The sequence below is a fragment of the Oryx dammah genome, unplaced genomic scaffold (assembly GCF_014754425.2).
Source record: "Oryx dammah isolate SB20612 unplaced genomic scaffold, SCBI_Odam_1.1 HiC_scaffold_27, whole genome shotgun sequence".
Classification (NCBI taxonomy): Eukaryota; Metazoa; Chordata; class Mammalia; order Artiodactyla; family Bovidae; genus Oryx; species Oryx dammah.
The window spans coordinates 7,861,191-7,873,986 of NW_024070211.1; the positions used below are offsets into that span (position 1 = coordinate 7,861,191).

At 37.6% G+C, this 12,796-nt stretch overlaps 1 protein-coding gene across 1 annotated transcript in view; it reads left to right on the forward strand.

The window, feature by feature from the left end:
• CLIC4 (chloride intracellular channel 4) overlaps nucleotides 1-12,796 on the forward strand; it is a 78,514-nt gene that overhangs the window by 43,426 nt on the left and 22,292 nt on the right. Inside the window, exon 3 of the mRNA XM_040229677.1 lies at nucleotides 6,786-6,911. Coding sequence (XP_040085611.1) covers nucleotides 6,786-6,911 — 126 coding nt within the window. The remainder of the gene's footprint in view (nucleotides 1-6,785; nucleotides 6,912-12,796) is intronic.

A 12,796-nucleotide genomic window follows, 5' to 3' on the forward strand; every position in this document is an offset into this window, starting at 1 on the left:
GAATTGAGAGTAGAAATGATAACTTTAAGAAGTTAGCTTTTTATTTTAAAAGCAGTGTTATATTACCAGTGCATAAAATTCCTCCTCCATGATATTCTCAGAGAAAATAAGTAAATTGGAGAAGACCCCCTTAAAAGTCTAAGCAGTATTTGTTTTCATTTTCCATTCCTATCTTAAAAATTGAAACTCTCATCCTGTGTGGTGTCACTAATTTCCTTCTGCTTTAGAAGTCTGCACACCATTTGTAATATTGTGTGTGTCAGACCTACAGTAAGTTGCCATTATCATGGCATAAAGTTTGGAAGATGACTGTGATAGTTTAAACTTTAACAATTTTGAAGTAATTTAAAATGTTACAATGGAACTATGAAAATGATAGCTCTGTATATCTTAAAAGGACTTATAAACTCAGAACAAAATCTGATTTTGAAGTATATTGAGGTAATTTGCTTTCATTATCATGTCTCTGTGGTTCCACCCTTCTGAAAATAGTCTTTAGCAAGTTGAGAGATCAGTTTGAGTTCCAGGTATGTCTTTAGTAAACAGCAGCTTCAGTAACATGTACAGAGAGACTAAGTGGAGTGGAACAGTCCAGCCTTTTAGAGAAATCATTCATTTCCTGCTGCTGGTCAGGCAGGAAAGTACAGACTCTGTCCTTTCCTTTTGTAAGGTTGACTTGGGCTACATGAAGCCCTTGTTAGAATGGTCCCACAGTTGAAGATACATGTCTCGTGAATGCGTTCTGAATAACATGTATACTACTCGGTATGTGTGTGTGAGAGAGAGACAGACAGGGAGAATTTCATTGCCGTGTGTCTTTATGTTCTTTTTCAAGATAATTTCAAAGATGTAAATCCTGTTGAGGCCACTAAGAGCTGGATTAGAAAACTGGATTGTAAGTGAAAGGTTTTCTAAACCTGTTTCCAGTGTGTCTGCATGAGTGCTCAGTCACTTGAGTCGTGTCCAACTCTTTTCGACCCCATGGACTGCAACCCACGAGGCTGCCTCTGTTCATGGGATTCTCCAGGCAGGAATAGTAGAGTGGGTCGCCATTCCCTCCCCCAGGGGGTCTTCTCCACCTAGGGATCGAGCCTGTGTCTCCTGCATAGTAAGTGGATTCTTTACTGCTAAGCCACCGGAAAGCCCTGTTATCAGTATACATTCTGCTTATAAACTATAAATCTGTTAAGAATTAAAAGTTGTATTTGATACCTTTTCATAGATATTATTTTGTTTTAAAATGATTGCGCCACAAATTGACCTTAAAGTAGACAGGGGTCAGCAGTATACCACATTTGATCACAATAAATCAAATCCTTTAACTAGTTGAACGGGTACACACAGGCAGATGCTTAGTAGCTGGGATCTTGGTGTGTGTGGTTTGATGTCCACAACAATTCAGTCATTCAGTTAGTGACTTAGTATTAGTCAGAATATAGCAAATCTAGTGAAGGATAATTAATAGGAGTAAAGTGATCTGAACCAGAAAATTTGTGTTACTCTTTTTTTTTTTTTTTTGCTTATTTGGCATATACTATGTCTAGCATTCTCTTGACTAGTGTGAATTAATTTTATGTCTGAAAAATCAAACCTTTAAAGTTTTAAAAGGAAACTCAATTATTAACAAATAAGTCTGCATCCTTAGTGTTTTTTTCTGTTTAGTGAGTCAACTAGTTACAGTTGGTTATTTTTAAGAACCATCTCCAGTCTCCTGTGGCTGTGCTATACTCATTTTTACCAAGCTGCTGGAACTGAGCCACCAGCTCGAGGGCCTCCAATTGTTTGTGCTGAATTAAATTTTAATTGAAGTTAAGCCACTTAAGTTGCTTAAAGTATTAACTTCTCTAAGGTGCCTCCTTTTCATTCCTTCTTTCTCTTTCTGTTTCTTCTTTTAGTTTTTTCTCTTTATATATTTCCTTTTCTTCATCTGGAAACAAAATAGGCAATAACAGAATAATTTTTTTTCCATCTAAGTAGAAGACTACTATAAAAAAAGACTTACTCTGATGAGTAACTCTGAAAATAAATAGCCTCCAAAACATTGGAGAATATTCATGCTCTCATATCAAGGCATGAATTCTATGCACTTTACTTTCCTAGATATCCGTTAAGGGAAACATTTGAATGAATTTGAACGAATTGCTGAATACTTATTGAAGGGCTTTTAAGAAATAAACCAAAGATGTCCTGAAAATTTTAGTCATTTCCTATTCAGTTTCATTGTTCTCACATTGCAGTTCCTGAAACGTCAAGTTTCTGTGAAGCCTCTGTAAAAATGAGCCTTTGTGGGTCAAACAAAACACCTGAGACTTTAGAGTACCAAGTGAGGACTCGAAGTTGAAGAATCTTAGATTCTATCTGGTTGTTGACTTGATAATAGCTTCTAAATGAGTCACTTCGGTGCTTACAGCTTGTCTGTTTGAAATCTGCTGATCTGTTTAGAGGCATTAAAGTTTCTTCTCAAATCTACTTTCACTTGGAGCAAGGACCTAACATGATTGTCCTACATCTCAACAGTTAATCCTGGAAAATAGTATCATCACCCTTAAAAAAAAATCTATATAGCCTTTCAGCAGAAAAAAGAGGGACTATTCACTAGTCGTGCATGGTTTCACTTTACTTACACACTTCTATGTTAATCAAATTCTTAGTACCAGCTAATGCTAAGTAACCATCAGAATCAAATAGAATTTTGAACCATCAGACTCAAATAGAGTTTAAAATTATCACTTCCGTGAACACTTGTATAAAGTTTAGTTCACTTTCATACCCTTTGTTTGATTTGATCTTTACAGATAAACCAAGTCTTATATCCATAATACAAATGAGGAAATCTGGACCCAGAGAGGTTGTGATTTATTTAATCACATAGCTGATGAATAGCAGAACTGTTCAATTTGGGACTTTAACCAGGTTCTTTTTATTTGGTTTTTTGGTTCTTTCTTCTCCACCATGCTAACTTTATCCCTCCTCTAACAAATATTTTTGTTTGGAAACCTTGAAAATTGTCATAATTTATTGTAGGAGTGATAACTGTGATTTATTTTGCCACCCTCCCTTACGGATTATTTTACAGCATTGATTTCTTTCTTCTCTTTTACCTAACTCTGCCCTGTTCATGAAAAAATGATTCCCTTATGCTTAAGCATTAATGGACGCTTTGTTAATCATAAGAATGTTAGTGGATATGTTTTATAACTTTGAAGTGAAAAAGGTGTCTTCCAGGTGCCCACAATTTGTGTGTGACAGACTAAAGGATGTTCTTATTCATTACTGGCATTGATGGAAGAGATGTATATTTTCTTTCTCTTGTGTATTTTATACAGTTTTATTAGCCCTCCTTGCAGTGATGAGATACTGTTGTTCTTTCTTACCTTTGTGCTACTTTCTTAACTTTTTTAAGTGTTAGGAGTTGGAAATAAATATGTAAACCCTAAATTGTTAGGGTTTCCAGACTCTTGACTTTGTGTATGGTCTTTCTGAGTTGAGGAAATAAATTATAAGTGGGAACAAATGTGATTCTGAGTGAGAATATGAGTGGGTGACTTGAAAATGGAAGGTGACTACCATCTTGGACATGCTGGACCCTTTAGTGATCAAAGAACAGGTGATTAAGATGGTGAGTAAGAAGGAATAACAAAAAGAAACCAGGGGGAATTCCCTGGTGGTCCAGTGGTTAGGGCTGCCGTGTGCCCATGCCCAGGTTCAGTCCCTGGTCAGAGGAACTAATATTCTGCAAACCATGCAGTAGAGCCAAACATAAAAAAAGAAACCAGTGAAATGAAAAACAGAACAATTCTGATTTGGAGTTGAGTATTTATATAAAAGTTTACTGGAACCCTCTAGTCATACCTCACTATTTAACTGAATATGTATCTGGAAGACTTGCTCACGTTCCATGTACTCCGATTATTTTGTGTTCAACTTTACCTTGTCCAACCAAAGAATGCTCAGTAAAAGAGTAAGAGTTGAAAATCAGATCAGATTTTGACTTTTAAAAGCTCTCTTTTGGAATTTAGGTTATTGCACAAGTTGATAAATAGTCTTATTTTTTCTTTGGCTTGGGAAGGAGATATGCTGTAGAACTTGAGTGGAGGGAGGCCCTGAGTTAGAACATTTGAGCTATTTGGATAATCACTGAGTCCTTGTATATTTGATTGAAATATAATAGTAGATGAGGTACTCTCCAGACCTAAACTAAGAGAGAGTTAATGGGGGGTGTGTGGTAAGGGGAGCGAAAGAAAGGGAGAGAGAGAATTGATGTGAATAAGCCCAGGGGAAATTGATAAGCTGGACTGAGTATAGATTTTTGGGTACACTCTATTTTAAAAATTGTTTTTAATGACAAAATATTTTACCTTCATGATGCACTTAAAGATACCCTTTGTTTTATTCAAATTGTGTGCCTTTGTGGTAAGGAGGGAAGGAAGGAAGGTCTGTACTAGGGGAAAAGTTCTTTGAAGCAATGCGTTATTTTTTTAAGTTTTTAAAATTCATCTTCTTAATTATGAGAGTTCTCAAACATACACAAAAATGAATCAACTTCCTCATAGCTCCAGTTCTGTTATCAAGATTTTGCTTCCATTTGCTTTGTCCCTTTTTTTGTTTTGTTTTGTTTTTCTTTCCTGAAATATTTCAAAGTGCACCCCAGGAATACTGTCATTTCACCTCTACTTATTTCACTGTATATCTCCAAACAATAATGACATTTCCTTACCTAACCACAATGCCATTATAATATCTAGTTCCCAGTGTATAATCCAGTTTCCCTGTTGTTTAGTCACTCAGTCGTGTCCGACTCTTTTGCAATGCCATGGACTGCAGCCCCCATTCACCTCTGTTCGAATAATACAAAGACATCATGTACCTTTTTCACTCTCATGTTGTATAGTGGAATTTTCCATAGGTTACTTGGAGATATCACAAAGTAACAAATACAGAAGCAGATATAAGAATCTGTCTTCTATTAAGGAGGCCATTAGATATGTACAAAAATATAAAACAATGCCACTCCTCTCACTAATTTTGTTTTGGAGAATAAAGTTATTTTTAATTAAAAATAACTGCGATGACAATGAGTTCGTGATTGTTCTACTTAAATGAATTAGTAAATAATTATTTTAAATTTCTAACTTTAAATAGAAATTTAAAAATTTTATTCCTCATTATAATTTCTAATATAGTAAAATCAATATTAACTGAAAGCTCTTTGAGGTCCTCAATAATTTAAAAGAATAAAGGGGTCCTGGGACCAAAAAGTTTATTTATAGGAAACATGAGGAGTTATAGGACAAAGTTAAGTGATACCAAAAGGAAGCAGTCAGCCAAATCTAGAATTTGGGGCAATCTACAGTTCAACTAACTAGATTTTCACCAGTCAATGGCAGAAGGACAAAAAGCCACAAGTGGGAGTTAGAAGGGATTGTTGTAGATTAAGAAAAATTTATGACACATAACAACCAAATATGAGTTTAATTTGTTTGAATCCTAATTTGAACAAACCAGTGAGAGAGAAAATATTTTGGAGACAACTAAGGAAACTGAGGCTGGGGGTAGGGATAGGGGAACCTTTCCAGGGGCTTAGTGGTAAAGAATCCACCTGGAGTGCAGGAAGACATGGCAGGAGCTGCGGGTTCAGTCCCTGGGTCTCAAGGAAGATCCCTTGGAGAAGGAAATGGCAACCCACTCCAGTACTCTTGCCTGGAAAATCCCATGGACAGAGGAGCTTGGTTAAGCTACAGTATGTGGGGTCGCAAAGAGTTGGACACAACTGAGTGACTTCACCTTACCTGGTTCCCTAGATCACAGATTGAGAGACAGCTGCCCTAGGAGGCTTGATGTGGCAAGAATGGTGGTTAGGTGGTGATGTATGCTTCATGTTTTGTCATTAGGATGCACATCATATCTGGTCATGTTATTGATTCTAGGATTCATTGGGCTTAGGTGACGCATTCTGCTTTTTAATAGAGCAGCATATCAGTTTTACCATTTTTATTAGTGTTCTGTGTATTTTCAGTTTTTCCTAATTAACAGGAGGAAAATGTCTTCATTATTTAATTTTAAATTTCTATGATAATTGGATTTATGAACATTTTTCCATATGTTCACTTATCTGTTACTTATCGATTTATTTTGACCCATACCTATTAGAATTTTTTAATTTGGACAAAGTCCTTCTTAATTACTATCATATTTTGTCCATTCTGTGTTGCCTTTTATCTTTGTTTATGCTGTCTTTTATATGTTAAAGTATTTTCATACTAGTCAAATCTTGTGACTTTCTATCAAGTCTGGATTTGGAAAATGGAAAGGAAATAACACCTGAATTTGAAATGTTATGGAAAAGGACTGTGGCAATCAGCTACTCCTCTCCCTTATTTAAAAAATAAAAGGCCTAGAGAAGTAGAGAAGTTATAGTTTGTCCATCTTTACACAGTGAGTTAGTGCCAGGGTTTAGACTAGAGACTGACTTTCCCAAGTCTTCTTCCCCTCATTCTATCTCCATTTCTAATAAATACCTCAGTTAAATTTGGAACATGAATGAAGGACTTTGTAATTAAAATCAAAGGTTTAAAAATTTCTTATCATAAATTATATGCTTTGTGGAGGTTTGCCTCTTACTAGAGTACTGTTCTGGCTGTTATACTTAGTGGAAAAAGTATATTTTTTCTTATTCATTTTTATATACTTTAAAATTTAGAATCATTCTGAGAATGTAAAGTATTGTTGCCTTCTTTAGTTAGAGTTTAAAATGACCTGATTTTGACCACTGTTTTGCCTAACAGGAAGCCTGCAGACCTGCAGAACTTGGCTCCAGGGACCCACCCACCATTTATAACTTTCAACAATGAGGTCAAAACGGATGTAAATAAGATTGAAGAATTTCTTGAAGAAGTCTTATGCCCCCCCAAGTGAGTATCCAAGAAAATATGCCTGCAAATATTTCCATTTTTTAAAGCTTTGTCTTATTTGGCCCTCAGAGACATTTCTCTTGATTGTACTTAAGTTAAATTGTCCCAGAATTAAGTTGAAATGACTAGGACTTCTCTTCATTCATTGTAAGGCTACACAGATGTCAGAATTGGCTGCTGGCTAGGCCCGTAAGCCATCCTGAGAGAGGGAGGGATCGCAGTCAGCTGGAGAGTACCTGGGGGAAGCAGCTCTGGGATACGGGAGATGGGCCAAGAAAGACTGATTGTTTGAGGTCCCAAAATGAGAGTGAAGTTTAAGGATAAGAAGAGCTGGGGAAAGACATACTCACACTGAACCTAGCCAGAATGTCTAAGCAGGAGTGTGGTACAGGTTGCTGGGAGATTTCCTATGTGGCCATTTTATAGGTAATTTTCTGAAGCTACTACCCAGGGGCATTAACTTTTTAGACTGTGTCCCTGGGACTCCACTTTCATATATATATTTCTTAGAGGTGTTCTAGATCCCCTGGTCCTGCATATTAGCCCATGTGAAAAGTACTCAACTTATTGCCTATAATGTGAGATGTAATTGAGAAATAAATGTACTGTAATGACAGTTAACTAAATTGCAACTATGCAGGTTTGTAATCTTGGCATAGATTCAAAGCCTCATTGATTGCTTTTAGGCTTTTCCAGTTTGATTATCCTGAAAACCAGGTTTCTTTTTTTGGGGCCCAAGCCTTTTCTTGTTAGTTGTCTTTACTCTCCACACATACAGATAAATTTCCTTGGAATGGGATTATTGAGTTAGAGAGTTCTAAAATAATAGTTACTCAGTATTCCTTCCTTCATTCATTGGTTTATTCTGCAAACACTTACTGGGCAACAAAGCTCTATGGATACAATATGAGATAGTTCCTGCTCTCTAGAGGTGCAGTTGAATATGGACAGATAGTGGTGCCATGGGAAGGTGAGTGGAATCAGGAAAGGCTTTAGAGAAAGAGTTAACATTTGAATTAAGCTATAATTGAAAAAAAAAAAAGATTGGCATTCAGCAGGTGAATGAGAAGATGACAAACATTCCAAGCAGAAAAATAATTTTGAATAAACTTTCTTTGGAGGACCTAAGGATGTGACTAGGTTGAAGATGGTAGGAAGGCTGCCAGGAGGTACGTGAGTAATGATAACTCTGTTTGCAACTAGTTCATCTTCAGTTGGGAACAGAATTGCCCTCTATTCAGCAGTCTTATACTAAGCTTAAAATTTCATTTTCTTAATCCTGTGTTCTAAAATTTATCCTCTGCCTTCCTGTCTTTCTGAGAACCTCAAACTTCTTTTATCTCTACTTTCCAAGAGTCCTAACCTACCTTCCATCCCTAGTAAAGTTTCTGTAGACAAATATCTATAAAACTATGTTTAACTTTTCCTTCAGATCATTTATATAGTTACAATACTGATAAACTGAAACTAAGATCTATGGAAACTGAAGCTTTATATACATCAGTAATGAACTGTTATGAACATTCATTCACTTAGTGGAAATAACTTTTGAGAGAACATAGAACCTGCCAGATCTCTTTTTATTCTTTTTGTGTATGTATGTGTATATGTATGTATATCATTTTTAAAGTCTGTCAGCTGTGAGGAAAGGTCCATATTCACTAGTTTATCCTCAGACTCTAATGAAAGTAGTCTTTCTCTCATAACTGTAGATTATTGTATCAACATTAAATTATAAATAGAGAAACAGTTTGAATGACATTCATTTTCTGGAAGGGAAACTATGTTGTTTCAGATCACAGCCTGAAATGTTTATGGTATAAATCCTTCCAAGGATATTTACATATTTGAAGTCAGTATGCTGATATTATATACCATTTCAGTAAAATGGGGGCATTTTTACACATTCTCTCCTAACCTCTTTCTTCAACAATATCAGCAATAAAAACAAAAAATTTCATTATTATTATTTTTTAAGAGGGAATAAATATTAAGTAATAATATTGAAGTTATAATGTTAGCTCCATAATAAATATTAATGGAGCTAATATTAAAATATTCTAATTTTTTGGCATCTAGGACTCTCTAAGACATCATAGCATTTTTAATTTGATTTGGACTTTGAAAATAAACATTTTCACTTTTTTTTTGGCCACATTGTATGGCTTGTGGGATTTTAATTCCCCAACCAGGGATTGAATCTGGGTGCTCAGCAGTGACAGCAGGGTCCAAATCACTGGACCACCAGGGAATTTCTTCACTTTGTTTTTTATATATAAAAAATTTAGCTTCATTTCATTTAGGCATATTTAAAGAGATACTCTAACCAGAGATGATCTTTTCATTTAAATAATTTAATTAAAAAATTGGGAGATCTTTCTGTTATAAAGGGTTTATAATCTGCTAAATTCTCTCTGTGGTTAATTTTTCTTGTTTTTATGTTGATGTTTCTGATGGCTCAGATGGTTAAAGAATCTGCCTGCAATGCGGGAGACCTGGGTTCAACCCCTGGGTAGGGAAGATCCCCTGGAGCAGGGAATGGCAACCCACTCCAGTATTCTTGACTGGAAAATTCCATAGACAGAGGAGACTGGCAGGCTACAGTCCATGGGGTTGCAAAGAGTTGGACACAACTGATTGACTAACAACTTTGACTTTATATTCTGAAGAGCATTTCTAAATAAAGTTAAAATTTTTACTTTAAATAGAAGGGAGTATTTTTGATGTTACTAATGCCTCTGCTGTTATTAACTAACATTCAAGTGCTAATTATGTGCCATGCACTGTGCATTGTGGAGTATTTTGTGGAGTATCTCAATCTTCTCCAAGACTATGGAAAAACTGAAGATGAGTAATCAAAATAATTTGTCCAGGGTTTCACAGTTAATGGTGGCAGAGTTGGTATATGCATGCTGCATGCTAAGTTGCTTCAGCTGTGTCCACTTTGTGCGACCCCATGGACGGTAGCCTGCCAGTCTCCTTTGTCCATGGGAATTCTTCAGGCAAGAATACTGGAGTGGGTTTCCATGCCCTCCTCCAGGGGATCTTCCCGACCCAGGGATTGAACCTGCTTCTCTAATGTCTCCTGCATTGACAGGTGGGTTCTTCACCACCAGCGCCACCTGAGCAGAGTTGGCATACTTCCTTTCAAAGCTAGATCTATATGCCTTCAAAAACCTGTTTCCTCTTCTGTTTTTCATTTGGTTGAGTTTGACTTTTGTTAAAGGTAAAATGTGAGTCTTTAATTGGAATTGTGCTTTTCTGAGTACAAAATTGAAGGCTAGCTCAAGTTTAGAGAAAGGGTAGGATAGAAAGCAAAGGGAGTTTGTTTTACTGTGATTACCAAGTGGGACTGAAAGTGGTTGTCCAGCTTAATTTAGTGAATCCTTTTCAAAAAGTAGGGGAGGTTTAACTTCTGATGAGTTTTTGTTTATATGCATGGGAGCAGCATGTTTTGGAGAAGGCAGTGGCACCCTGCTCCAGTACTCTTGCCTGGAAAATCTCATGGACAGAGGAGCCTGGTAGGCTACAGTCCATGGGGTCGCTAAGAGTCAGACATGACTGAGCGACTTCACTTTCACTTTTCACTTTCATGCATTGGAGAAGGAAATGGCAACCCACTCCAGTATTCTTGCTTGGAGAATCCCAGGGACGGGGGAGCCTGGTGGGCTGCTGTCTATGGGGAGTTGGACACAACTGAAGCAACTTAGCAGCAGCAGCATGTTTGCATTGAGAGTACTTTGCCCTTAGTGGGTTCTGTAACCCATAATGTGAAATACTGATCAAACAGCATGTTCTCTGTCATGCAGACTTGCTTCTAAAGGATGAAAGAGAGAGAAGGAAGTGTTTCTGGGATCATCACATGCATTCTTTTCCCTTTCCTCTGTTCTAGGGCAGTCAAGGATCAGCCATTTCTCTAGGATGAGGTCTTCAGGTCCTTCAGTTCAGTTCAGTCGCTCAGTCGTGTCCAACTCTTTGCAACCCCATGAATTGCAGCACACCAGGCCTCCCTGTCCATCACCAACTCCCGGAGTTCACTCAGACTCATGTCCATCGAGTCAGTAATGCCACCCAGCCATCTCATCCTCTGTCGTCCCCTTGTCCTCCTGCCCCCAATCCCTCCCAGCATCAGAGTCTTTGCCAATGAGTCAACTCTTCGCATGAGGTGGCCAAAGTCCTGGAGTTTCAGCTTTAGCATCATTCCTTCCAAAGAAATCCCAGGGCTGATCTCCTTCAGAATGGACTGGTTGGATCTCCTTGCAGTCCAAGGGACTCTCAAGAGTCTTCTCCAACACCACAGTTCAAAAGCATCAATTCTTCGGCGCTCAGCTTAGTTCACAGTCCAACTCTCGCATCCATACATGACCACAGGAAAACCATAGCCTTGACTAGATGGACCTTTGTTGGCAAAGTAATGTCTCTGCTTTTCAATATGCTATCTAGGTTGGTCATAACTTTTCTTCCAAGGAGTAAGTGTCTTTTAATTTCTTGGCTGCAGTCACCATCTGCAGTGATTCTGGAGCCCTGAAAAATAGTTTGTCAGTGTTTCCATTGTTTGCCCACCCATTTGCCATGAAGTGATGGGACCAGATGCCATGATCTTCGTTTTCTGAATGTTGAGCTTTAAGCCAACTTTTTTACTCTCCACTTTCACTTTCATCACTTTTTAGTTCCTCTTCATTTTCTGCCGTAAGGGTGGTGCCATCTGCATATCTGAGGTTATTGATATTTCTCCCGGCAGTCTTGATTCCAGCTTGTGCTTCTTCCAGCCCACTGTTTCTCATGATGTGCTGTGCATATAAGTTAAATAAGCAGGGTGACAATATACAGCCTTGACGTACTCCTTTTCCTATTTGGAACCAGTCTGTTGTTCCATGTCCAGTTCTAACTGTTGCTTCCTGACCTGCATATAGGTTTCTCAAGAGGCAGGTCAGGTGATCTGGTATTCCCATCTCTTTCAGAACTTTCCACAGTTTATTGTGATCCACACAGTCAGAGGCTTTGGCATAGTCAATAAAGCAGAAATAGATGTTTTTCTGGAACTCTCTTGCTTTTTCCATGATCCAGCAGATGTTGGCAATTTGATCTCTGGTTCCTCTGCCTTTTCTAAAACTAGCTTGAACATCAGGAAGTTCACGGTTCACGTACTGCTGAAGCCTGGCTTGGAGAATTTTGAGAATTACTTTACTAGCATGTGAGATGAGTGCAATTGTGTGGTAGTTTGACCATTCTTTGGCATTACCTTTCTTTGGTATTGGAATGAAAACTGACCTTTTCCAGTCCTGTGGCCACTGCTGAGTTTTCCAAATTTGCTGGCATATTGAGTGCAGCACTTTCACAGCATCATCTTCAGGATTTGAAATAGCTCAACTGGAATTCCATCACTTCCACTAGCTTTGTTCGTAGTGATGCTTTCTAAGGCCCACTTGATGTCACATTCTAGGATGTCTGGCTCTAGGTGAGTGATCATACCATCGTGATTATCTTGGTCTTGAAGATCTTTTTTGTACAGTTGTTCTGTGTATTCAGGTCCTTAGTTGATCCTATTTACACTGATTGTAAGCCTTCTTGTTTCCAGGTAGGAGGAGGAGAAAAGGCAGAAGAGTTGTATAAGCTGGTGAACTGGAATCCAGCATTTCTAATAACATGTTTTTGGCATTTGATGAAACTGAGAACAAAGGGGTTTGCATGTGAACATTTCTGATTTAATCATGACAAATACAAGCTATTCTAGAGTTGTTGTAGAATTTAGAGACTAATGAAAAGCTAAAATCAAGGAGTTTTTGCTAGTCTAGATAGCTATAGGTTTTAATGGAGAAACTGTCTTCTCTTCTTGGGTATTTCTTTCAGTTTCCCTCTTGCTTGAAAGAAGGAACTACTTTGCC